This window comes from Bos indicus, chromosome 3 (assembly GCF_029378745.1).
Source record: "Bos indicus isolate NIAB-ARS_2022 breed Sahiwal x Tharparkar chromosome 3, NIAB-ARS_B.indTharparkar_mat_pri_1.0, whole genome shotgun sequence".
Classification (NCBI taxonomy): domain Eukaryota; kingdom Metazoa; phylum Chordata; class Mammalia; order Artiodactyla; family Bovidae; genus Bos; species Bos indicus.
This window is the reverse complement of record NC_091762.1, coordinates 117,320,592-117,348,172: the sequence shown is the minus strand read 5'-3', so window position 1 is coordinate 117,348,172 and position 27,581 is coordinate 117,320,592. Positions and strand designations below refer to the sequence as shown.

Genomic DNA, 27,581 nt, shown 5'->3' with positions numbered 1-27,581 from the left:
AGCACGCCAGGCTTCCCTGTCCTTCACCATCTCCTGGAGCTTGCTCAAACTAGTATCCATTTTGTTGGTGATGCCATTCGACCATCTCATTCTCTGTCGTCTCCTCCTCCTGCCATCAATCTTTCTCAGCATCACAGTCTTTTGCAAGAGTCAGCTGTTCACAATATGCAGCCAAAGTATTGGAGCTTCAGCACCAATCTTTCCAATGAACACTCAGGACTGATCTCCTTTAGGATGGACTGGTTGGATCTCCTTGCAGTCCAAGGGACTCTCAAGAGTCTCCTCCAACACCACAGTTCAAAAACATCAAATCTTTGGCACTCAGCTTTCTTTATGGTTCAACTCTCACATCCATACATGACTATGGTAAAAACCATAGCTTTGACTAGCTGGACCTTTGTTGGCAAAGTGATGTCTCTGCTTTTAATATGCTGTCTAGGTTTGTCATAGCGTTTCTTCCAAGGAGCAAGCATCTTTTAATTTTGTTGTTGCAGTCACCCTCTGCAGTGATTTTGGAGCTCAAGAAAATAAAGTCTGTCACTGTTTCCATTGTTTCTCCATTAATTTGCTATGAAGTGATAGGAACAGATGCCATGACCTTCATTTTTTTTTTTTTTAATGCACTATTTTCCCCTATGAGTGAGTGAGTGAAAGTCGCTCAGTCGTGTCCGACTCTTCACAGTCCCATGAACTATGCAGTCCATGGAATTCTCCAAGCCAGAATACTGGAGTGGGTAGCCTTTCCCTTCTCCAGGGGACCTTCCCAACTCAGGGATCGAAACGAGGTCTCCTGAATGGTGGATTCTTTACTGGCTGAGCCACAAGGGAAGCCCATTTTCCCCTAAACTTTGGGCAAATCATGTTTTATGTATTTTGAAGCTTTTCTTTTAATCAGACAAATGTGCATTAATGATTTTTATCTTTCTGATGAATTGATCTTTCTATTGTTATACAGTCTCACTTTATATCTCTTTATCTCTATTTTGAACTTTTACCTATTATCCATATAGCTCCTCCAGCCTTCCTATGCTTATACTGTATAGCCTTTTTAACATGACCTTCATTTTTTGAATGCTGAGTTGTAAGCCAGCTTTTTTGCTCTCCTCTTTCACCTCCATCAACAGGCTGTTTAGTTCCTCTTTGCTTTCTGCCATAAGGGTGGTATCATCCGCATATCTGAGGTTATTCATATTTCTCCCGGCAATCTTGATTCCAGCTTGTGCTTCCTCCAGCCCAGTGTTTCTCATGATGTACTCTGCATAGAAGTTAAATAAGCAAGGTGACAATATACAGCCTTGACATAGTCCTTTCCCAACTTGGGACCAGTGCATTGTTCCATGTCTGGTTCTGACTATTGTTTCCTGACCTGCATACAGATTTCTCAGGAGGCAGGTCAGGTGGTCTGGTATTCCCATCTCTTTCAGAATTTTCCACAGTTTGTTGTGATCCACACTGTCTAAGGCTTTAGCATCAACGAAGCAGAAGTAGATGTTTTTTCTGGAATTCTCTTGCTTTTTCTATGATCCAACAGATGTTGGCAATTTGATCTCTGGTTGCTCTGCCTTTTCTAAGTCCAGCTTGAACACCTGGAAGTTCTCGGTTCATGCACTGTTGAAGCCTGGCTTGGAGAATTTTGGGCATTACTTTGCTAGCATGTGAGATGAGTGCAATTGTGTGGTAGTTTGAACATTCTTTGGCATTGCCCTTCTTTGGGACTGGAATGAAAACTGACCTTTTCCAGTCCTGTGGCCACTGCTGAGTTTTCCATATTTGCTGGCATATTGAGTGAAGCACTTTCACAGCATCATTTTTTAGGATTTGAAATAGCTCCACTGGAATTCCATCACCTCCACTAGCTTTGTTCGTTGGTCTTTCAAAAGCAATTTTAACAGGGGCACAGAATGAGGGTGATGTTGGGATCCAAACAAGGGAAGTGAAACAGAGCATAAAGACCATCGTCCTCAGACGCTGCCTCACGTTGCGGTGCAGATGCAGCTGTCGTCAAGAGCAGGCCTCAGGACTTGAGGACACCAGGGAAAAGAGTAAGTGCATCCCCAGATTCTGGAACCTTCAATAAACAGACACGGCTTCAACATCAATAACAGTCTGAATGGCAATCTTGGGGGCAGCCCCGACTGCTCCTGACAATTCCCACGGAGGCTGAAAAGATGCCAAACACAACTGCCCTGGTGGTCCAGTGGTTAAGAGTGTGCCTGCCCATGCAGGGGACATGGGTTCGATGCCTGGTCCAGGAAGATCCATGTGCTGTGGGGCAGCTAAGCCCAAGCGCCACAGCAAGAGAAGCCCCCTAGAGAAAGCCCAGCTGCAGCAACAGAGACCCAGCCCAGCCAAAAATTACTAAACAAATAGACAAAATTATTTTTTTTAAAAAAGAGGCAAAACCTCATTCCATCTCAGCTGAGACACAACCAAGGGCCAGGACCTGGGGTGGGGGGCCTCCCACTAACTGAACACTGGCTGAAGAGACAAAACATGCTTAGAACCTGTCCCCGCCCCTCGCAGCCACACATCCTGGGGTCTGCCCACCTAAGGGGTACCTGCGGGGTGGGTCTCCTCCCTTTGCCCCTTTGCACAGAGGGTCTCCCATTGGCCAGGGGCTCAGTCAGGATGCTCCCTGCCACCTGTGTCCGAAACGTGTGCCATTTCAGGGCAGAGGCGTCAGAGCCAGTGAACAAGTCTCTGTGGCCTCTGCTCACTGCTGCTGAGAGCAGAAGTCACATAAATGACTTAAACAGCAGTTTAAATGACAGTCATGGAGTCTGGAAGTCCTAGATCAAGATGCCAGCAGGCACAGGTATTGGCGAGGTGCTCCTCCTGTGTGTGGACAGCCACCCTCTCCTGTGTGCTCACAGAAGGCGAGAGCTCTTCATGTAAGGACACCAGTCCCGTCGGGTCAGGGTCTCATCTTGAAGCACTCATTTATCCTTAACTACTTCCTTTGAGGCCCCACCTCCAAACACAGCCACACCGGGCTTCAGCTGTATGAGTGGTGTGGGGAGGACGGTCGTTCAGGCCATACACTGCCTTATAGTGTCACTGGGAAGATTTAGTGAGTTAATCAAAGGGTATTAACCACTCAGGAAAAGCCGCTACCACTCCCTCTGTTGTTATCCTGATCTTATTACCAAGGGCGCCCACAGTGGATAATCAATCTCAGGAAAAGAAGAAAAGAACCGTATCACAGGATGAAGAGCTAGGCCAGAGATTACGGAGAACTGCAATTCTGAGAGCTCTCTAGAACCCGATGAGTGCTGCTTTGTGTGGATTTCTGGTTGGCATTTCCAGGGAAAGGTTTATGCTGCTGCTGCTGCTGCTAAGTCACTTCAGTCGTGTCCGACTCTGTGCGACCCCATGGACTGCAGCCCACCAGGCTCCTCCGTCCATGGGATTGTCCAGGAAAGAGTACTGCAGTGGGTTGCCATTGAAAGGTTTATAATTCTCTGCAATTTAGACATTTTGTCTTCTAATAGTCTGGTCTGCATTCTGCCCCCCCCCCCAATTTTTCTCACATTCTATGGCTCACTGTTATTTAGGATAATTTCTAAAAGGCAGGTGCTGTATTTGCCCTTCTTTCCACTAGACTTTTCCACTTAAGTCTTGGCTCACTTTATTGGTAAAAAAGCAGGGAACAAAATTAGCAAAAAGTATGTGCACTAAACAGCAGCTACTTTTATTTAGGTTTAACTGCAAAGCGAGCTTCAAGTGACTAAAGGTGATTGTTTTCTGCCAAAGGACTTCTGTACAAGGTGACACGTTCAAGAGCTTCTCTACGGCAGACCTGTGCCTTTAAAAACTGAGATCTCATCTCAAACTGAGGCAATAAACGTCTCGACTATGAAAAGTGACAATGAGTGAAGATGAAAAAAGTCATTATTCTATCCGTCTTAGTGCGTGTGCTCAGTCGTGTCCGACTCTCTGTGACCCCCTGAACTGTAGCCCGTCAGGCTCCTCTGTCCGTGGGATTTCCCGGGCAAGAATACTGGGCTGGTTGCCATTCCCTACTCCAGGGATGCATTATATAACCTTCATTCAATAACGACCCACTGTTTAGTCTCCTTGGAATGCCCTCCAAAAGAGAGAGAATTATCTTCCCAAGCAAGTCTTGTCCCCCCTGGGATGGGAGCGTGGCCTCTCTTGGCTGCACCACGAGGAAACGGGAATGGGGCTGCTGCTCAGAGCACGCGCCTGCCGATGGAAGCTGGGAGGAAGGGGACCACGTGCAGGGCGGGGAGGTGTTGGAGCATCCAGTCCACACGCCGTGGTGAGCAGAACGCTCAAAGGGGTTGGTGGGGCCCAGAGGAACCCCCCCACCCCCCGCAGCCGGTGTCTGTACAGCGAGGAGAAGCAGAAAAGGCCACAGGGCAGGGCTGGGAAGAGGCCAGGTCAGGGGCCACAACCCCTGACCAAGCTCTATTCTTGGGTTCAGCGGTTACACCAATTACAGTAAGTCCCCTACACGTGAACCTTCAAATTCTGTGTGTTTGCCTGTCCATTTCCAGTTCTAACTGTTGCTTCCTAACCTGCATACACATTTCTCAAGAGGCAGGTCAGGTGGTCTTTCAGAATTTTCCACAGTTTATTGTGATCCACACAGTCAAAAGCTTTGGCATAGTCAATAAAGCAGACAAAGGTTTTTCTGGAACTCTCTTGCTTTTTCAATGATCCAGTGGATGTTGGCAATTCGATCTCTGGTTCCTCTGCCTTTTCAGGTCAGGAAGCAACAGTTAGAACTGGACATGGAACAACAGACTGGTTCCAAATAGGAAAAGGAGTACGTCAAGGCTGTATATCACCATGCTTATTTAACTTCTATGCAGAGTACATCATGAGAAACGTTGGGCTGGATGAAGCACATGCTGGAATCAAGATTACCAGGAGAAATATCAATAACCTCAGATATGCAGATGACACCACCCTTATGGCAGAAGAAGAAGAACTAAAGAGCCTCTTGATGAAAGTGAAACAGGAGAGTGAAAAAGTTGACTTAAAACTCAACATTCAGAAAACTAAGATCATCACATTCGGTCCCATCACTTCATGGAAAATAGATGGGGAAACAATGGAAACAGAGACAGACTTTATTTTCTTAGACTCCAAAATCACTGCAGATGGTGATTGCAGCCATGAAATTAAAAGACACTTACTCCTTGGAAGGAAAGTTATGACCAACCTAGACAGCATATTGAAAAGCAGAGACATTACTTTGCCAACAAAGGTCCATCTAGTCAAGGCTATGGTTTTTCCAGTAGTCGTGTATGGCTCTGAGAATTGGACTATAAAGAAAGCTGAGCACCAAAGAATTGATGCTTTTGAACTGTGGTGTTGGAGAAGACTCTTGAGAGTCCCTTGGATTGCAAGGAGATCCAACCAGTCCATTCTAAAGGAGATCAGTCCTGGGTGTTCGTTGGAAAGACTGATGCTGAAGCTGAAACTCCAATACTTTGGCCACCTGATGCAAAGAACTGACTCATTTTTGCAAAGACCCTGATGCTGGGAAAGATTGAAGGCAGGAGGAGAAGGGGACGACAGAGGATGAGATGATTGGATGGCATCACCGACTCAATGGACATGGGTTTGAGTAAACTCCGGGAGCTGGTTATGGACAGGGAGGCCTACTGTGCTGCAGTCCATGGGGTCGCAAAGAGTCAGATACGACTGAGTGACTGGACTGAACTGAACTCGCATGTCCAATCATGTAAGTTATTCATGTGTCTGGCGTACATTGTCATGTGTGTGGATCCTCTGCAGGTGGCTGTGCTTTTGTGTACTTTACCGTGGAGTACTGTCCAGAGGGCGCAGTACAGCATCTTTATTTCAAGCCCAGGTTGTCAGGGAGCAAGTGTGAAAGCAGCGATGATGTAGCTGCAACTGCTGTACTTTTCAAGGTAACGCAGTATAAGATTAAAAACGTTTTCTTTATTTTCTTGTGTTTGTTTTTTAATGTTACGTATTATTTGTGTGAAAAGTGCTATAAACCTATTAGAGTACAGTGCTATATAGCTGATTGTGTTAGTTGGGTAGGCTAAATTTGTTGGACTTTTTGCTGTTGTTTAGTTGTTAGAAAGTGAAAGAAAGAAACTGAAGTTGCTCGGTCGTGTCCGACTCTTTGTGACCCCATGGACTGTAGTCCACCAGGCTCCTCCGTCCATGTGATTCTCCAGGCAAGAATACTGGAGTGGGTTGACATTTCCTTTTCCAGGGGATCTTCCTGACCCAGGTCCTTCCAAACCCAGGTCTCCCGCATTGCAGGCAAACGCCTTACCCTCTGAGCCACCAGGGAAGTCGCTAAGTCATGTCCAACTCCTTGAGACCCCATAGACTGCAGGATGCCAGGCTTCCCTGTCCTTCACCATCTCCTGGAGTTCACTCTAACTCATGACCATCAAGTTGCTGATGCCATCCAGGACTTAAAAACATGTTTTCAGGATGGAACTTGTTTCTATTGTAGGGGAATTACTAACTCAATTTCGATACTCATAGTTAAGAAAGAATGCCTTATCCACTGAAAAACTTTAGGGTAGCACAGGATATCTGCATAGCCTGAAAACATCTCTCCTCAAATTTGCTAATTACAGTGATGGTTTCAACCTAGGACCACACATTCTTTGATAGTCCTCCCTCTAAGATGTGGAATAGATGTCCCCTCCACTGAGATGGACTGGGTTTAGGGATGCACTTCTTGAGGAAAAAGCAGGGAAATGTAAAACCAGTAACATTGCCATGGAGGAACCTGGCAAGACCCCTTCTTAGCCCGTGGGTCCGGGGGGACGTTGTCAAGGATGTCATGCTGACATCAGGCGCCCCTGATGTGATTTGAGCAAAAGGGCACTGCACCTGTGAATTCTCCCCCAAGTCCACAGCTCAGTCTAATCAGACAGATCCAAGCTGAGGAACATTCTAGTGCATACACAGCTGACACTCTTCACAAGTCCCTGGAAACCATCACAGGCTGGAAGAGACAAGGGCAACACAATGACAAAATGCAGTGTGGATCCCCAAACAGAAAGAAGACTTTATTAAAACAAACAAGAAACCCAACACAGAAAAAACAAAGCTGGGAGATCTGTCTAAGGTCTGTAGTTTAGCAAACAAAAGTCACTTAGAACAGGTTAGGCCTTCTTTTAATGATCAGTCTAGCTAAGTTTTTGGTTTTACAAGGCATATCTCCAACATTTAATCATTTCAATTTCCATCTGTGTGCCCAACATGCTTCTGACGTGTTACACTAGCATCAGCCTGCTCCTAAAGTGTTCAGTTCCTCCTGGTGTGCACAGGGCTTTTTAGAACTTACGTGGGGGGTAAGGTCAGGCAAAGACAGCTATTTATTGCACCTGGCAGGATACATGAATACACCTAAACTCCTCCAGTCCAAACCCTGCTCCCCAGTAGGGAAACCAGAGGAGAATGTTCTACAAACCCAGTCCAAGTTACTTCAGCCCCTGGTAGGGTGCCACCAGCCTTAGCAGTTTCCCTGGACACAATGAATGCCTTTTTAGTGACTGTGAGCTCGGGGCACTGGCGACATGCTGTGGAACCTGATCGCCCGTGCCCTGTCCAAATGGCCATCACTAGGATAATTCAAAGATTTTTTTCCAAGTGCCAACATCACAAAACAACACAATGGAAAAACACGAGGGGCAAAGTCTGAAAAGGAGGAGTTGGGAGGAGGGAACAACTGCATGCACCACCGGAAAGAATGGAAAGTTTCCTGCTTTATTTCTCCTTCCGTCTCCTATTGCACGCAAGGCGGACGAGGTCACTGACCAAGCTGCCCAAGGTGGGGCTGTGGCGGGGAAACAGACTGGACATTTCAGGATCAAGAGCTTGCCAAGTGAGATCCTGCAGGCAACAGCTTTCATTCAGTAAATGAAAATCTTCATTTATACCCAAGTAACCATCAAAAACCTTTAAAAATCTTGTTCTAGTTTCAAAAGAATCTGTATTTTCAAATATTACTTTGAAGTTGGGCTAATTCCATCCATCCATCCATTCATCCATCCACTCAAGCATCCATCCATCCATCCATCCATCCACCATCCATCCAATCATTCATTCAGCCATTCACTTGTTCATTCATTCACCATTAACCCTACTAACTGAGCACCTGTTATGTGCCAGGAGGCTGACCATCAGGGCTGGCAGCCACACCAGGATCTCATGGAGAGGGGAGACAGGGTGGGGAAAACCTGTGAGAAGGGTCAGTTCCTCAACAAGCAGGTTTACCCAGCCTGACTGACTCCTCAGGCATTTGAGCAGGAAAAAGCCCTACTATTCTAATCAGAAGTATTAGTATAAAGGCTATTCTTCATCTTTATGGGATTCCCTGGTAGCTCAGATGGTAAAGAATCTGCCTGCAATGCAGGAGACTCAGGTTCAATCCCTGGGTCAGGAAGATCCCCAGGAGAAGGAAATGGCAGCCCACAGCAGTATTATTGCTTAGAGAACTCCAGGGATAGACCATGGTGTCGCAAAGAGCTGGACGTGACTGAGTCACTTTCACTCACACCCTCACGTCATCTTTATAATCAGACTCACCAATAGCATCGTTTAATCTAAAGCAGAGCTTCTCAAACTTCAGAGTATATGTGAACCACTGGGATGGCTTTCAGGACAGGTGGCTGGGCCCCACCCCAAGGCTCTGATTCAGTTGGGTGGGTAGACTGAAAACCAGCATTGCTAAAGAGTTCAAGGGGTGTGGATACTGTGTTTGGAGGCCACATTTTGAGAACCACTGATCTAAGATGCTACCCGCCACCTTCAATTCCAGCCCAGTGTGCTTTGTATACTCAGAGTCAGTTTGAGTAAGTTAACAGCTACTATTTCAGAGAAGCTCTGTGAACATCCCTGTCCGAGGGACCAGAACCCGTTGGGGTGACAGGCTGACTCGACTCCACCCCATGAGGACTGGTGGTTTTTGCTGGTTTGCTGTACAGCTGATTCCACAAAACGCAAAAGAGGCCACAAAGCCAAAAGGACGCCATTTACTGCAAAGTCCACACGAAGGTCTAAGAGTCCAGCGCCCTCCTGTGTCCCTGAGACAAGGCTTGATTCAGTAACAGTGTGTAAGTGACAGCACGCACGTGTGCTGAGAACAAGGGCCGCTTCCCTGTATGAGATCGGATCTTCTATCACTTACTTCCCTCCTGTTCTATGCAGATGGCACGCAGGGCCAGACTGCAGGGAATTAAGGCAAAAAGAGATTTCAAGAGAGACTAGAAACGGTTAGGAGGGCGCCCGTGCCAGCCCCTCCAACACCCCTCCCTGAGCCAGGGCCGGGGGGATCTGTGGTTGTCATGGTGATGGTGACTCTGGTCCATTTCCTCCTCCCCTCCCCACGGACCTGAAAGGAGCAGAGGCCTCCAAGGCCAGACCAGGGCTGCGTGTGGACCGCTTCTGGGCCACGGCTCCTGCACCTCCCGCCCTACCTCCACCCGCTTCTTTCCTGATGGACATGCCAGGCATGCAGGGCTTCCTCCTCCAGTCTTAGAAGAGAGCAACATCAGCACCACAAGAGACAGAGTCACACAACACTGTAAATCAACTACACCCCAGTAACATTTAAGAAATAAAAAAGAGACAGGGCCCCATGTGAAGAAAAACGCACCACTCTTGCCGTGAGCACTCCTCTCCCAGCCCCAGGAGCAGCTACAAGACAGCCTGAGACGCCCAGGTGTTAAGAATTTATTTCCAACTTTTCCGACAGTAATACCACCGTCTTATGTGTGCAGAGCCCTTGAGGGCTTGTGAGCACGCTCTCACGTGTTTTCCCACCTGGGCTTCACGTGAACCCTGTGAGGCTGGCGGGTGGGGGTCATCCCTCCTTATAGTAGTTAAGGAGGTCGAAGCTGAGGAGGACTCATCCCAGGCACAGCCCCTACCATGCACGCCCCCTCCCCCCCCGCACCCCCCATGCCTCCCACTTCCCCAGCAGGCAGCCTGGAGCAGCGCCTGGAGCCGGGGACAGGAGCCAGGCTTGTCTCCGTCCGCATCTCATCTAACGTGGGTGGCAGGGGCCCCGTGACCCCTGACCCGGTTTCAGAGCATCTGTGCATGGGGAGACCTGGATGCCCGATGGAGGGCAGGCGCACTCTGTCCAGAGGCCCTCACCTGGTGCTCACCCCACGGTTCTCACCTCACCTTACAGGTGGGCACAGCTGGGCTCAGGCAGGCTGGGTGGCGTGTCCAAAGTGGCGAAGCCAGGAGATGGTGCCCTGGGGACTCAGACCCAGGTCTCCTGACCCTGACATCCCATGCGCACCTTCTCTGCAGGGCTCCTAAAGATGATCTCATGTCTCTAACCATGGGAATTAGGAGGACAGTGCATTTCCCACAACGCTGTCCGCCACACTAACGGTGGACAAGGAGAGCCGGAAAGGAGCTAACATGGACCTGGCCTCGGCGGCAGAGCTGAGCGTGGTTCTGGGGGTGCCGGTCCCTCGCCGATGAACGCCGATGACGCTGCCAGCATGCGGACAGAGCGACTCCGGCTCCTGACCTATGCTGGCGCCTGCGGAGGCTGTCAGGATGCAGAATGAGTGGCCAAGAAACCCACTGCGTGTAGTAAAGGCAGCTGAAACTCCTTGGAAGAAAAACGCCACATTCAAAGGCTTTCCTTTTAATCGGAGGATACTCGTCCCCAGCCACCTGAAGAGGAACACTGGCTTGTGCTTTGAGCTGTATTCAGTCACAGGTGGGCTGTGACGGCCTCCCGTGTGCCCGGGGCACGGGCCTCAGGGGCACTGGACGTGGCACAGCCCCGAGAGAGGAGAGCACACAGCCTGCTGGGGGTCGGGGGTGCGGAGAGGGCGGAGACAAGGAGGCAGCAGCCAGCCCACGGCTGCGGGGACGGGAGGAGCTGCGGACACTGGGAAGGATGCTTGTCTCAGGCCTGGGGGTGGGAGACGCACGGCCTGGGGCCTCCCAGAGGAAGTGACCTCCGGGAGGGTGAGGTCGGAGGGAAGCCCAGACCCCGGCCACCAACAGGCATCTTCTCCTGAGTCCTCTCAACACCACGTCCTCACCCTACCGCCCAGGACCTGGTGCTGCAAGAAGAGTGAAGGACCCGCATCCCAGATCCAGGGGTCAGCAGGGCTGGGCCAGCTTATACTTCTCCGGAAGAAATGGACCATCTACCACGGAACGCGGCCAGGGCCCGAGACAGGGGGCATGATGACCCTCTAAAGGATGCCCGTGAAACCCACCAACAGGCCGGGCGCATCCTCACCCGACAGAATTCAACATTTGAAAAGCCGGATACAGAGCAGCACAGACAGAGTGAGCTGGAACCGCACAGGACACGATGCACATTACATACGCTGTGCTTTTCACCTGCTGTGTTTTTCTACACTTAATCATATTTAAAGAGCAGGCGATTGGCTAGTGTTGGACACAATGCCAAGCTGCAAGGCAACCCGCCCACGGCATCCGGTATTCAGGGTAATTTATCATCTGCCTCATCACGTTTAGGGAAAGTTGGAAAAGATGTTTAAGAAAGATAAAAAAAATAGAAGAAAACTGTGGCGCTGTTCACCAAGCAAAAATCTAAGTGAAAGGAATCTTAAAGTTGAATTTTCCAAGCATGAGAGGGATGCAGTATGTCTGTGTTTTTCTTTGAAAACTGTATATTAAAACAGAAGCCAGAGCTCTAAACCTCGGAAGGCAATATGACAGAACAGAGAGCATCCCCACGGCTAACGGCCACTTCCTGCCTCATCTCTGCAGCGTCTGGGGTGACTCACAGGCCTTTGGGCCCCAGGGAATCCAGAGGGAAGCGAGGCCCTGGATGGGCGGGGCAGGTGAGCCCTTAGGATGGCTGATTCTCCTGGTTCTCACTCTGGAAGTATGGGGAGACGGGGCTGCACAGAACTTCCTAAAGAACAAGACGAGCAAAGACCCCGGCACACAGAGGGGTCCTCGCAGGGCCCAGAACTGGTCATCTGTTTTAAGAAGTTCAGCTACAAATGTCAAAAGCAACTGTGCCTCTTGGGAGGCACTGGGACAATTTTAGCCCTGTGGAAGTGTGCTGGTCACCAGTCTTCACGTCGTTCGACACCCAGCGTCCTTCTGATCTGGGGGGCGGGCCTCCGTGGGGATCTGGAGTATTAATGGGCTGCCAGCACCGCCCCCACTGGTGATGCTGAAGTTGGGGGGGTCCTCCCTGCCCACAACACACCTGGGATTTCGAATGAGCAGTGATGCTGGCAGGTGTGCTAGGGTCATACCCAGCCACAGAGGCCTCCTGGCTCTAAAAGGACAAGGCGACAGCCTGGGCTCCTTCCCTTGGCCTTACACTGCCCCGTCCCTGCCCTTTTGGGGACATCAAGTCAACCAGCAGTGTCATCCCAGGCCCGGCCACTTACTGGACCAATGCTTGTCCCAGGCTGCTTCCCTTGTCTGGGGGAGGGGGGCGGTGGGTGCTGTAAGGAGATGCCCCACTCAGGGTTACAGGATGGGGGGCGTCGCAGGTGGCTATGCTTAGCTATGTCCGGGCAGCGTCCAGCAGCACCTCTCTGTCTTCATCTCTTGCTGAATCCCCAGCATGGAGTTGGAGGGCGCTGGGCAGAGCCTGTGGGCTGGGGGGACAGGACCCCGGCTGGCTGGGAAGGTCAACCCTGCAGCGTCCCCGCCCCCAGGGCAGAGCCGACTCTCCACAGCGCTCACCATGGTGACCACGTGGACGACGCCACCTCGTCTCTGCTGTCCCCAGAGCGCACCTGAGCTGTGGGCCTGGGGCTTTTCCCAGAGAGAAAGACAGGCAGACACGGCCTGGTGGCAGGCAGCTCTGCTCTGCAGTCCCCAAATTGGGCCTGATGTTGGCCTGACGGCCCTCAAGCACATCCAGAAGGCAAAGGGCATCTCCAGTGGGCGCAAAGGAGCCACTCTCTCTAGTAGGATGTAACACAAAAGACCACCTCTCACCAGCCCCCAGCTTCGTGCCAGCCCACCTTCCGTGGAGGCAGCCAGAGTTACTGCTGTACCTGCCTCTCAGGGTCCATTCCAGCCCCCCTTAGCCTCTCCCCATGCCCCTCGCACCCCACCATCGACTCAAGGGTCCCCTGGCACTCAGCAAAGGCTCATCGAGTTTGCTATGAACATCCCAACTTCCTGAGTCTGCACAGCTGCTCCTAGAACAGCTCCACCACAGGTTTCCAGAGTAGGCGGCCCCTCAGAGTAACTTCCGGGAGGTTTAATTGGGAAAACTCCCAGGACCATGTGGTTTGGTCAGCTGGTGCTTTCTGCCCTCCTGGGGAGCAGCTGCAGCCACCGATCAGAGGTGAGAGCAAAGGAACCAGGTTTCTGGAGACGAGGCGTGTGGTCCAGAGCTGAGGTACACTCCCAGCGGGAACAGGAAACACGATGGTTCTCCACAGGCCGCTCTGCTCCCTGGGGCCCTTGCGGTCGTCACTCCCGGGCGGAAGCCAGGGATGCTGCTAAACGTTCCGCTATGTCCAGAAACCCTCCCCTGACCCCCGCATCCGGCCCAATGTCAGTAATCCCGAGGCTGGCAAACCCCGACACAAAAGAGGAAAAGCCCGAGAAAGTGGAGTGAAGATTTGGAAGGCTGTGTGGTCACCACCTCATCGCGGCTCATGTGGCCACTTCATTCTGGAGCTGGCTCCAGGCACAGGTTAAAAATAGGCAGGTAGCTTAGTAGCTTCTGAGAGGTCAGATAAACCCAAAGATAAATGGCGCGGGACATGGCCTGGGTGAAGTGGGCCGTCATCTCCGGGACGTTAACCAGAGGCCCGACACCAGAGCTTGGCTGCCTGACAGTAAAGGGGCTAGAAAAATATGACTGCATCTTATTACTGGTTCTTCAGTTCAAGGCCAAGAAGCAAAAAACAATCGAAAGCGGAGGGTCCCTTCCATCTAAAGGCCAAAGAATTGAACACAGGCTCTAAACTATAAGAAAGCACACGGGGTTCTGATACTAAACAAAGTTTATGGGGTTAGCGTATTTAAAGGGGTAGCGGTGAGGGCTTTTCCTCTGAGCTCACTGACCCAGAGCCAGGGCTGTCTGTTTCCCCCCCAGCACACAGGAGATCATCTCTCCTGTATTTTTCTCACACTTTTCCTATAGGCCACTCTCTTTCCTTATCTTGATCCTGGTCTCTCGTTCCAGCCCTCATCTTATGAGGGAGGGTGGCTCAGTGGTAAAGCATCCACCTGCCAATCACCCCTGTCTCTGCATCGGTGATGCCCGGGGCACATCCTGGCCAGTCTGGCAGTACTGCTGTCCCTTGGTAGAGAGGAACACAGCCGGCAGGAGGGAGAAAATAGCCACTATCCAGTTAGCGCCCACTAGGTACCCAGGCACCCACCAGAACCATCGTGTATTTCCTGTCCCCAGCAGATGCTCTCCATTTCCTGGCACGACTCATTACCACAGGCATGCTCAGTCGCTCAGTCGTGTCCACCTCTTTTCGACCCCATGGACTGTAGCCCGCCAGGCTCGTCTGTCCGTGGGATTCTCCAGGCAAGAATACTGCAGTGGGTTGCCATTTCCTCCTCCAGCGGATCTTCTTGATCCAGGCATCGAACCTGAGTCTCCTGCTTCCTGCGTTGGCAGGTGGATCCTTCACCACGGGGACACCAGGGAAGCTCCACTCATCACCACAACCACATGGAAAACGTTATTCCTCTGTCACAGACAAAGGGAAGGAGACTCGGACTCACTAACTTGCCTACGGACACACAACTTCAAAAGGCTGACTGTGCTTCTCCCACTGCCCGATGCATTCTCCCTGGGCTGGACTCACTTCCGGCCTGCGGGACGCCAGGCCTGTCCACCTGTCACCCCTCTCCGGATGAGAATCAACAGCTTCTGCAATAGAGAGCACACCTCCAGGACAGCAGATTTCAACAAAGAATAAATCATTGCTCAAGAGCTGTGCTGTCCAATACAGTAGCCACCAACCAGGGGTGTCTATTTATGTTTAAAGGAAGTAAAACGAAGCATGAATTAAAATGCAGTTCCTTAGCTGTACTAGCTGCATTTCAAGTGCTCGACAGCAATGCAGCATAGACACAGAGCATCTCCATCATCACAGAAAGTCCTACTGGCCAGCTCTGCTCTGAGGGCTTCAAGGGTAACTTCAAGCTATATTTTAGGGCATCCAGGGTGGGGTCGTATTAGTTGTTCAATCAACATGGAAATTCCATCTCTCCCAGTGTCAACTTGGAAAACTCCATATTTTCTCATGTGCCTGAAATGGTTAGAGAGAATAACTGACTCAATGGATATGAATTTGAGTAAACTCCGGGAGATAGTGAAGGACAGGGGAGCCTGGCATGCTGCAGTCCACAGGGTTGCAAAGAGTCAGACATGACTTAGCAACTGCACAACAAGTTCAGTTCAGCGGCTCAGTCGTGTCCGAATCTTTGCGATCCCATGGACTGCAGCACGCCAGGCCTCCCTGTCCATCACCAACTCCCAGAGCTTGCTCAAACTCATGTCCATAGAGTTGGTGATGCCATCCAACCATCTCATCCTCTGTCGTCCCCTTCTCCTTCTGCCTTCAATCTTTCCCAGCATCAGGGTCTTTTCCAAAGAGTTGGCTCTTTGTATAGGGTGGTCAAAGTATTGGAGTTTCAGCTTCAGCATCAGTCCTTCCAATGAATATTCAGGACTGATTTCCTTTAGGATTGACTGGTTTGGTCTCCTTGCAGTCCAAGGGACTCTCAAGAGTCTTCTCCAACACCACAGTGCTGGATAAAGCACAAGCTGGAATCAAGATTACTGGAAGAAATACCAATAACCTCAGATATGCAGATGACATCATCCTTATGGCAGAAAGCGAAGAACTAAAGAGCCTCTTAATGAAAGTGAAAGAGGAGAGTGAAAAAGTTGGCTTAAAATTCAACATTCAAAAAAAAACAAAAAACTAAGATCATGGCGTCTAGTCCCATCACTTCATGGCAAATAGATGGGGAAACAGTGGAAACAGTGAGAGACTTTATTTTCTTGGGCTCCAAAATCACAGCATGCAGCCGTGAAATCAAAAGATGCTTGCTCCTTGGAAGAAAAGCTATGACCAACCTAGAAAGCATATTAAAAAGCACAACAACAAGAGACATCACAAAAGAAGATAAGAAATAAAAAGCAATCAAGGGTAAGGGTGGAAAAATGGATAAACTTATGTGAGGGAGATTCAAAGCCTAACGAACAACTTTAGATCTCCTGGTTTCTGCTTGCTGAAACACTACTGTGACCACTGCGGGGTTTTTCGTTCGCTCCCCTGAGCCAAGGAGTGGGTGGGAACATCGCAACTTAATCCGCCAGGGGAGGCACTGGACGGCTCTGGCTCTGGCTCTTGCTGATCCAGGGGCTCACCCGCTGCCAAGACCATATCACATTCTGCCTACCTAACCTCTCCAGGTATTTTCTATTTGTTTTATGGAAAGTATCTCTCAGATCTTAAGAGAATTTTCCGAACCAACAAATGAATTCTTCTTGATGCCTGAAGCTATGAAAATCTTATTTTTTAAAACAAAGCTCTCTGTTTGCTCACCTAATTTGACATTTTTCCACCCTGAGTAAAAGCACACTGTCGTGACCAGTTCTCCAGTTTGGGCTGTATGGACACAACCTCTTCCTTGGTATAAGTCTCAGACTATTTTCCAACTTTCTTCTCAATCTCTTCTACCCCCTTCATCAAAACAAAACTCTATCTCTAGGTACCAAATTAGAGAGGCTTGGTTTGTTCGCATTAAGCAGCATTTCCTCTGAACACTGACCCTGTGGTCAAGTTGCTGGCCTTGAAGACAGGGGGCTGCTGCTGCTACTGCTAAGTCGCTTCAGTCGTGTCCGACTCTGTGCGACCCCAGAGACGGCAGCCCACCAGGCTCCCCCATCCCTGGGATTCTCCAGGCAAGAACATTGGAGTGGGTTGCCATTTCCTTCTCCAGTGCATGAAAGTGCAAAGGGAAAGTGAAGTCGTTCAGTCGTGTCCGACTCTTCACGACCCCATGGACTGCAGCCTACCAGGCTCCTCCGTCCATGGGATTTTCCAGGCAAGAGTACTGGAGTGGGGTGCCATTGCCTTCCCCAGAAGACAGGGGGACTCGGGTTCAAATCCTGACTGTGTGCCAGTGCCCTGAGGAGCTACTTAAAGTCTGGGGCCAACACCTCCGCCACCCCACTGCACCCCAGGAGGTGTCCTGGCCGAATCTTGTGGTATTTACCCTCCTATGTACTCAACAGTGTCTGACTCTTTGTGATCTCATAGACTGTTACCCACCAGCCTCTGTGGCTCTCCTCCTCTGGATTCTCCAGGCAAGAATCCTGGAGTGGGTTGCCACTTCCTTCTCCCATGTCTTACGCATTGGCAGGTGGATTCTTTACCACCAGTACCATCTGGGAAGCCCTCCTAGCCTTCCCTCAAATTGTCTCCCAGTTTTTTAGTGCCTTGTCCTCATACATGAATGGATCCAAGGATCACCACACCTCTGGGAAGGGCTCCAAGGTTAAAGACAGAGGCCAAATCACACAAAGGACGGAAAGGAATAGACCATCACACAGGGAACAAAAGCGATTTTCAGGAACAATCAGAAAACCAAAATAAACACTCCTCAGAATGACAGAAAAAGGTGCTGCATTAGTGACTCAAAAAGGATGCTGCAAAAATGGACCACGGAACCAAAACAAACGAACAGATACTCTTAGAAATAAAATATAGGACAAATAAGTTTAGTAGAAGGAGGAGAAGATAAAGCTGAGTAATTAGCTATAAAGTATCACCAAAATACAAAAAGCTAGAAAATGAGATGAAAAAGGAAGCTACTTCTATCAACAGCAGTTGCTTTAAAAGAACAGAGCAAACAGTGGGAAGGGGAAATTTTTCAGAAAATATCCCAGAATTTTAGGATATACATTTCCAGATTGAATGAATGTAAAAATAAAATCCAGAATACTGAAAATCAAGAGAGGATCCTGAAAGCTTGTAGAGTGTAAAAATAGATGTTACACAAGATACTGAGAATATATAAGGCATCAAAATGATCAAAGCAATCCTGAAAGCTAGAATAAAATGGAAAAAAATGTCTTCAAAATTGTGGTAGAAAACAGTTAATTATACGTTTTTGGTATTTATTATTTTATTTTATTAAATAGGTAATACAGAGCTTCCCTGGTAGCTCAGTGGTAAAGAGATCACCTGCTAATACAGGAGACACGTGTTCGTTCGATCCCTGATCAGGAAGATTCCACACACTGTGGAGCAACGAAGCCCGGGCACCACAGCTACTGAAGCCGCGTGCCTAGAGCCCTAGCTCCGCACCGAGAAGCCGCTACAATCAGAAGTCTGCACATTGCAGCTAGAGAGCAGTCCCCGCTTCCACGACTACAGAAGAGGCCGTGCAGCAGGGAAGACCCAGCAGAGCCAAAAATAAAGAGATAAAATCACATAAAAATCATACAGTCACAGGGTTCAAATATCAAAGGAGTATAAAAATTACGTGTAACAAATCTACATTTCCACTTACATGTCCACATTGCTTTTACTGGACTTTCTGCCAGTTTCCTTATGCAAATGCAGGCAAGTCACAGACCTCCTCACCTGAGCAATGGCATGCTATCTTCATTTTCTGCACATTGCTTTTTTTCCCAGTTAACAATACACACTGGAAATAATTTCAAAGTATACATAGAAATCTCTGTCATTCTTCGGAAAAAAATTATTCTAACCTAGAACTCTATACTCAGCCGAACAATCAAGTGTGAGGGTACAATAAAGACATTTTCAGACATGCAAGCGCTTAGAAAAGGCATTCCCTCTCAGAAAGCTACTGAAGGGTGTGTTCCAACAAAATGAGTTAGTAGCTCAAGAAAGAAGACAGTGCAGAATCCAGCACACACGGATGCATCGACAGCAACAAAGAAGTGGCAAAGGGAGGGCAGCTGACACAAACCCCGAGAGCACTCAGCACAGACTGGACAGAGGTCTCGGGGGGAGATTTCCAGGAGGGCACAAAGCAGAACTGATAGATTCATTTAATCACATAGAAAATAATATTGCGAAGGTTTCTGTTCAAAAGCTCGTGAGAAATTAGGCATGAGAGATACGCAAAGAGATGAGCGATTGGGGAAAAAAGGAAATAATGAACTCCAAAAAAAGCAGAAAATTGTATAAAGAAAAACATCATCGTATACTTGTTGGCTCTGCAGTTAGCGCTATCACACTACATCATCATCACCACTAGTGTTCACTGAGCATGTTCTGGTCATCCTCTGAAGTCTTGTCAGGAAATACTTCATTTACCCCCATAAAACCCGGGAAGAAGCATACTCTTAAAATGTTCCCATCTTACAGATGAGGGAATAGAGACACAAAGTGGTTAAGGAACTTGCCTGAGGTCATGGAGCAAGTGCAAGGATCGGGGACTGAACCCAGGAAAAAGGAAAACTGACTTGGGCCCCCACACTCTTAACCAGCCTATTGTTCTGCTAGCGGTCGCTTATGAATCTATAAGCGCAAGGTGACTATGACGTGAAGAAGAGCGGGGAGAAAGCGGGGAGTGAACCTGAGCTAGACCCACAGACCCAAGTCCTCCCCTCCAATCAGGAGGCCAGCACACGGTGCCTACAGTTGAAAAATCAATGAATAGTGCACATGCATATTATTTACAAATGGGGAGCCCATTACCAGGTCATTTAGGGTCTTTTAAGGCCGTTAACCAGTCCATCCTAAAGGGAATCAGATTTGAGTACTCATTGGAAGGACTGTTGCTGAAGCTGAAGCTCCAATACTTTGGCCACCTGATGTGAAGAGCTGAGTCACTGGAAAAGACCCTGATGCTGGGAAAGATTGAAGGTGGCAGGAGATGGGGATGACAGAGGATGAGATGGTTGGATGGCATCACCGACTCAATGGACATGAATTTGAGCAAACTCTGGGAGACAGTGGAGGACAGAAGAGCCTGGGTGCTACTGTCCATGGGGTTGTTGAATGAACAACAACAACAAAGCCCATTAAGAGCTTGGCTTTTACTGAGGGATATGGAAAGCCATTACGACACAATCTGACATGTTTTAGAAGGACCACCCAGCTGTTGTGTGGAGAATGGCCTGAGAATATGGGACCAGGGTGAAAACAAACATTACTTTAATGACATAAAATTAATTTTTAAAGATGAAAGTGTGAAAAAAAAACAAGAGGAGGAGGAGAAACAGTAAGTACTGCACAATTGCACTCATCTCATCTCACACGCTAGTAAAGTAATGCTCAAAATTCTCCAAGCCAGGCTTCAGCAATACGTGAACTGTGAACTTTCAGATGTTCAAGCTGGTTTTAGGAAAGGCAGAGGAACCAGAGACCAAATTGCCAACATCTGCTGGATCATCGAAAAAGCAAGAGAGTTCCAGAAAAACATCTATTTCTGCTTTATTGACTATGCCAAAGCCTTTGACTGTGTGGATCACAATAAACTGTGGAAAATTCTGAAAGAGACGGGAATACCAGACCACCTGACCTGCCTCTTGAGAAATTTGTATGCAGGTCAGGAAGCAACAGTTAGAACTGGACATGGAACAACACAATGGTTCCAAATAGGAAAAGGAGTACGTCAAGGCTGTATATTGTCCCTGCTTATTTAACTTCTATGCAGAGTACATCATGAGAAACGCTGGGCTGGAAGAAGCACAAGCTGGAATCAAGATTGCTGGAAGAAATCTCAATAACCTCAGATATGCAGATGACACCACCCTTATGGCAGAAGGTGAAGAGGAACTCAAAAGCCTCTTGATGAAAATGAAAGTGGAGAGTGAAAAAGTTGGCTTAAAGCTCAACATTCAGAAAACGAAGATCATGGCATCCAGTCCCATCACTTCATGGGAAATAGATGGGGAAACAGTGTCAGACTTTATTTTTCGGGCTCCAAAATCACTGCAGATGGTGACTTCAGCCATGAAATTACAAGATGCTTACTCCTTGGAAGGAAAGTTATGACCAACCTAGATAGCATATTCAAAAGCAAAGACATTACTTTGCCAACAAAGGTCCGTCTAGTCAAGGCTATGGTTTTTCCAGTGGTCATGAATGAATGTGAGAGTTGGACTGTGAAGAAAGCTGAGTACAGAAGAATTGATGCTTTTGAACTGTGGTGTTGGAGAAGACTCTTGAGAGTCCCTTGGACTGCAGGAAGATCCAACCAGTCCATTCTGAAGGAGATTAGCCCTGGGATTTCTTTGGAAGGAATGATGCTAAAGCTGAAACTCCAGTACTTTGGCCACCTCGTGCGAAGAGTTGACTCATTGGAAAAGACTCTGATGCTGGGAGGGATTGGGGGCAGGAGGAGAAGGGGACGACAGAGGATGAGATGGCTGGATGGCATCACTGACTCGATGGACGTGAGTCTGAATGAACTCTGGGAGTTGGTGATGGACTGGGGGGCCTGGTGTGCTGCGATTCATGGGGTCGCAAAGAGTCGGACACGACTGAGCGACTGAACTGAACTGAACATGCAATGTTAAGCCTGATGGTTCAGAGGGCAGTTGAGGACAACAGTGCCTGAGATGGGAAGCAAGTCAGCTTAACTTCAGGACACCGCCTGGAATAGGGCCTTGTGTGGAGCCAAGACTCTGATGCAGGAAACAGGCTGGACGATGACCTGGCACCTCTGAGTTACTAGATGACCTCAGACAAGTCACCGAGCATCTCGGAGCAGTTTTTCCACATCTAACAGGGATGCTCTAAACTCTTCCGATGGGATGGCATACACTTACAGGGGAGAAGCTCCTGGGAGTCCCTGACGCACCTCAGACCTTAAAAGCACCCTCGGTCGCCACCTGTCCCCCTTGTCCCTCCTGAACCCTGACAAGGCTCGCAGGTGACAGGCTCAGTGAGAACCCAGGTCCCTGACAGTCACTCTATGGAGCAGATGCTTTAGGTCCTCCACATGCATTCACAGCCCTGACTACTAAAGCCGTGAGTCATCACAGAGTCGCCCAGAAAAGGGACAGGGAGACAGCTGGCCCTCTGACAGAAATAGCCGTGGAGCGGGGCCCACAGATCATGGGAGTCCAGCAGGACTGCCCACCCCCCACCCAGAACCGTCTTGTCGGGAATCAGCCCCAGGTCACAGGCAGGGCGCAGGCCATTCCCGACAGCTCAGACCATGACACACATCCACTCGGAAGGCTCGTCTTGTCATATTCCTAATGCTTGTTACTGATGCACCAAGATGTGTGCAAGTGTCTCAGGACGACAAGCCAGGGAGGGGCCCGGGGTCACCCCACGGTGGTTGCGTTAGAACTGGGGCCGGGGGTGGGGGTGTCTGAAGGCCCCTCACCTCTTCCCACCCTGGAAGGAGGGGCTCTGACACCACCCCAGTCCCAAACCGCGGCCACACTGGATAGATTTCATCCTCCAGTCCAAACGGCCTGCATCCACTGGCCAGCTTCAAACAGGCAAACTCGCTGGGGAGAAGCGAGTGAAGGTGACGGTTCAAATGAGGGAAACCAGCTGCAGGAAGCCCAGGTTGTAGACGCCGCCCGCCGTGTGACCTCCCCCGAGGGCACGGGCCACGCCCGGACACCAGCAGCCTGCATCGTGCCATCAGGGCTCACCTCTGACTCCAGAGGAGTCAGACCTGCCTGCCGAGAGCTGGAAGAAGGGGAAGCGGGGGTCCAACGGAACCGGACTCTGGGGCCGCTCTGCAGAGGCCCACGCCCAGACTGGGCCCTCGAATGGCCTCAAGGCTGGACTGGAAAGCAGTCAGGGTCCTTCAGGACAGGGTGATCTCTCTGGGGCTATTTGGGAAGGATGGGGGGTGGGAGGACAGCAAGTGACCTGGGGCTTTAGGACAGAACATTTTGTATTCGTGGGACCACCCAGAGTGAGGCACGGAGGCTGTCCTAAGCTGGGTGCCCAGAAGTGGAGCCCGGGGCTGGGGTTTGAAGGTGAGTGTTCTGTCCAGGGAGCACTGTCAGTGGGGGGCGGTGAGGGGCTGGGGGGAAGGGAGGTGGCCTCAGTGGAGCCTGCCCTCGGGCCCTCCCTCGGGGGCCCTGGAGGGTGACCTGCACCCCGTTGTCGGTTCCTTCAGGAGGCAAGCGGGTGGGGTGGGGCTTCCTGCATCCTCACTCCCCTGGGTCAGTCGCTGGCCCTGGGGTACGAGGTCTTAACTCCCCTCCCCGGAAAGGTTGACCCTTATGGGGCCATGGGTGCTTCTCTAGTGAAGGGGAGGGGTCATGAACCCAGAACAGCTGCTCTCACAGGTCAGGGGTCAACTTCCACCAATAGGGGGGAACCTGGGAAGTACCCTGGCGAGGGTACCCCGAGGGCAGCGTCCCAGCAAGACCACCTTGGAAAGGAGGCCACAGTCGTGGCGGGTCGCTGTGCTGTGAAAGAGGAAGGAAACCCCACCAGCGTTCACTGGATGGTGAGCTCACCGAAGGGCCGGTCTCCTGCAGCCTGCAGAGCCAACTTCCTTGTACTGGAAACACAAACGGCCAGTGTTCTGAGACAACATGCTTGCACTCCCAGCAGAGCATGGGATGAGAGGTGTGGATGCTACCAGAATCCTGAGCAGAACGCTCAAGGCGGTGGGAGAGAAAACTACATCTGCTTTCAGACACCCCTCCCGGGGGTGAGAGACACGCCGCTCCAGTGCCTCAAGGTAGCTTACTGGACCTTCTTCCTGACAACATGTTGCCTGAATCCCACCTCAGACAGCGAGAAACAAGCCACTCCTGCAAATGCATCTGCAGCGTTTTCAAGTTACAGCTCCATTTACTATCAACTTGCCCGGAGTGAGACCATAAGGGAACTGCGGAAATATAAAAGCAGAGCTTCTACTGGGTCCCTGCTTCCTGTTCCTCCACAAAGAGAGTCCGAAGCTATCGAGGGGGATGCAGCCAGCTCTACACTGTGGTCCTGCCCCTGTTCCCCGCGTCCCCCGCCTCCCCGCCCCGTCCTCATTGCTCCCTGTCCCTGCCCGACTCCATCATTGCAGCCTGGAATTCTCCACTTATCCTCTGAGTGCACATTCCTGGGGGCCTGCCTGACCCAAGCCTGCCCCACCCCCTGCCACTTTCCTGAGGCCTCTTGATTTTTTCCGTCAGGCCCCCCTCATGTCCCCAAGAGCTTCGGGGGAGGCCACGTCCCCCCATTTCCCACTTCCAGGAGAGGCCTGATTGATCACTGGGTAACCTTTCTTGCCCTGCCCCCGTGCCGCGGTCAGAGAGCTTGGCTCAGGAGCAGCAGGGAGACTTGCGAGATTTGTCAGGGAAGATGCTTCCAGCTCCCAGGACAGAGCCAGCAGAAGAGACGGAGCATGTGGGTTCAGGGGGTGGGGGGCAGAGTCTGCTAAAGCAAGGCAGCCTGAGGATGAGGCCACCTGCAGAGACGCCCAGCAGAGCCGGCTGCAGAGACGCTGTGGAGACCAGGGTCCACCGCCCTGGGGACACTGCCCAGAGAATCTGCCCTCCAGCCAGAACATTTCCCCTGGTGGAGGCCAGTCCAGGTCAGGGTTTCTTCAAGAATAACTCAAAATGCCACTTCCTCCAGGGAGCCACCTCTGATTGCTATTCTTAGTCCCATCAATAAATTGTTACTCTCTCATTTCCAAACCTTCATGGCCCAATATCCTTTTAATCTCAGATCTCTTCCTGTCTTCTATTATTGTCATGCTCTAAGTCAGACCCCAACTCCTCAAGGGCGGATGCTCTTTAAGTCCATCCCTGAATCCCAGTCTCCCTAGTACAGGGCTTCAGAAAGAGCGGCATGTATCTGCTGAGTCAATGAGCAAATGAGAAAGTATTCATATGAAACTTTAAGATAATTTTGTTGATTTTTATAAGAACTCTCTAGAACTCCATGGTGAATAGATATTTGCCATTTGAATAGTGATTCTAATTTTCACAGTTGGGAGACAGAGTTAAGTTGGCAGTAAAATGTATTTGCACCGGCTCCTTCCAACATGACAAATAGCTGCCACTCAGCACTCGGAACAGCTACATGGCCAGGGTTATTGGGACGCTCCAAGCCTGTCGTCCTTACATCTAGCCAGTGACTCACTTTACATCTGCTGCTCACTTCCGTTACTCCTAACAGCCTCAGGGGAGGTCTTTTCCCCATTTTAAAGATGAAAAAACAGAGACCGGGAAGGGGCTGACTAGGAGAGCACAGAGGAGCTGTGTGTAGCTCCAGTCCTGGGTCTGACGCCGGTGTCTGAATTTGTCACTGCCAACTGCGTCCCTAGGCTGGGAGGCAGGCCCGTGGGTGCCCGGTTACTGTGCATCTCAAGGCTCTCCCCCCAGGAGCATCCCTTGGCCTTTCCTTTCAGTCTGTTTTAATAAAATCCAGCAGACACGGGGTGGACTTCGGGACCCTCAGTCTCCTTCCTCTGTCCGCAACCACTGCTGGAAAGACAAGGCCCACGGATCATGTCACCTCAGGCCTCCCGGAGAACACCTGTTTGGTTTTATGTTTAAACACTTACTTACATGACCGTCTTCACAGGGGTGGGGATTATGTTCAAGCTGCTACATTTAGCAAGCGCCTATATTTAGCCACATGTACTGTAAGTGCCTCGTACCCCTTAGGTTTTTTAGGCAATATAACAGAGACTTAGTAGCACTTACTATGCGCCCGGCTCTGTGTTGAGTGCTGGGGATGCGAAATGAGTAAGACGGTGCCTGCCTGGTGGCTACCTTCCACGGGGGTCGGACAGGTGAACAGAAATGGCTGAAGCCACGTGACCACCACGGCAGGTGTAGGGAGCAAAAGCTAGAGGAGCCCGAGTGCAGGCAGGGAGACCTCTGCCTGGGCTGATGGGGGAGGTCCCACACAGGACACAAATCTACCATGGGTTTTAAGGGCTGAATAGGAGTTTTCCTGGAAAGCCCAGTTTCTTCCCACATGGAGAAAAATAAATGCATTTATTCATTCAATATTCAACAAATACTGAGCGACAGCCACGAATCCATAAAAGCCAATCATCTAAGACCTGGTACTAGAGTGGACCTCCATAAATAGCTGAGGCAACCAGACACCGCAGTCTACACCGCCTGGAGGTTTTTCCACGTGATGATAATGACATGTAGACAGCCTCTCCATCACACTCCAACACTTGGAAGAGAGTGGATGGGGAGGGGGGCCTGTCTACAGTGAGCACGCTGGCTAGGCAATCCAGAAGGCGTACAAAGGTGTTCTGTGACATGACAAGCCAAGCTCTGTCCCCTGTGGGCCCTAGGAATCTCACCCCTTCCCAGGGAACCTGCTGCCCCGGGTCTCCCTGGCATCTTTCCCCTGCGGTTTGTTTAGCCCAAAGGTTGAATTCTTGTGGGAAGAAAAGGCGTTTGTACAAGTCACCCTAGCGGGGCTCCTTTAATTTGCACACTTCAAGTTCATCATCGACCGTCATAATAAACTCTGCCCTGGAAACTTTGATGAGAACCTCAGCGTGCCTGGGCCCGCTTTAAGCCTCGGTCCAGAAACGAAATCCAGGGAGACCCCAGTTCGCGCCCCAGCTGCGCCCTGTGTGACAATCGAGACGACAGCGGGTCAGACACAGGAGCCGGGTCATTTCGCCAGGGCCATGTGGCCTCCGGGGACTGTCCGCAGGCTCCGGGGGTCGGGCCTACGTCACCCCCACGATGCGGCGAACAACCCAGTCGGGCGCTCGCCCCCCACCAGGCCGGCCCGAGGCCACCGTGCACAAGAGGGGCGGCACCCCAGTCCAGCTCGGCGAGGGGGCGGCGGCCGGATGGGGCCGGGGGCCTGGGGGTAGGGCTAGGTGTCGCCTGCCCGTCCCCGCGGCGGAGGACCCGCGCCCGGCCCACCGAGGTGCCGGCCCGGCCCGCGCCCCTCCCGCCGAGCCGGCGGACGGACGCCCGACAGCTGCGGCGGAGCCCGGCGCCCGCGCCCCGCTCCGGCCGGGCCCCGTGCTCACCTCGCGTGCGATCTGGTTCAGCGCGTCGTCCTCTGCCGTCAGCCGCTCCCGGTTGGGGAGCCGCTTGCGCCCCGAGCCCTGCGTGCCCATGTCCATCGGCCGCGCCGCCCGCTGCGCCGCGGGACCCTGGCTCCGCCGCCCGCGCCCCTCTGGCCGCCCGGCCCCGCTCCGCCCCGCCCTCCGCCGGCGTCATGGCGTAAGCGGGCGCGGGCCGGGGACGCGGGGACGCGGGGACAGGGGCTGGGGACGCCCGGGGAGGGGGACGCGGGGACCGGGGCTGCGGGGACTGCAGGGACCCCGGGGCGCGCCAGATGGGCACCCGGGCGCTGGGGGCCTGGGTCTGGGGACGCCCGGGGGAGGGGGTCACGGAGACCCGGGCTGCGGGGACTGCAGGGACGCGGGGGACAGGGGCTGGGGAGCCTGAAGCGGAGTGGGGGTGAAGGGACACGGGGACCGGGGCGAGCCAGATGGGGACCTGGGCGCTGGGGGCTGGAGTCTGGGGACTCCCGGGGAGAGGGGCACGGGTCCCGGGCTGTGGGGATGCGCCGAAGGACCCGGGAGCCGGGTGCGCTGGGACTCCAGGGGCCAGGGATCCGGGCGCTGGGGTCTAGGGGCCCGGGGACGCCTGGGGACCGTGAGCGTGGAGATTCGGGAGGTTTGGGACCGCTGGG

General features: G+C 51.2%; 1 protein-coding gene across 32 annotated transcripts in view; it reads right to left on the bottom strand.

Annotated features, from left to right (window-relative positions):
• The window catches only part of LRRFIP1 (LRR binding FLII interacting protein 1), a 161,499-nt gene extending 134,432 nt beyond the window's left edge, over window positions 1-27,067 (bottom strand). For all 32 annotated transcript variants that reach the window (XR_011565966.1, XM_019957993.2, XM_019957994.2 and 29 more), the window contains exon 1: window positions 26,911-27,067. Coding sequence is in view for 31 of the 32 variants with exons in the window: in XM_019957993.2 (XP_019813552.2) it covers window positions 26,911-27,006 (96 nt within the window). In the remaining variant the exon portion in view is untranslated. The remainder of the gene's footprint in view (window positions 1-26,910) is intronic.
• Between the last annotated feature and the right edge of the window lie 514 nt (window positions 27,068-27,581).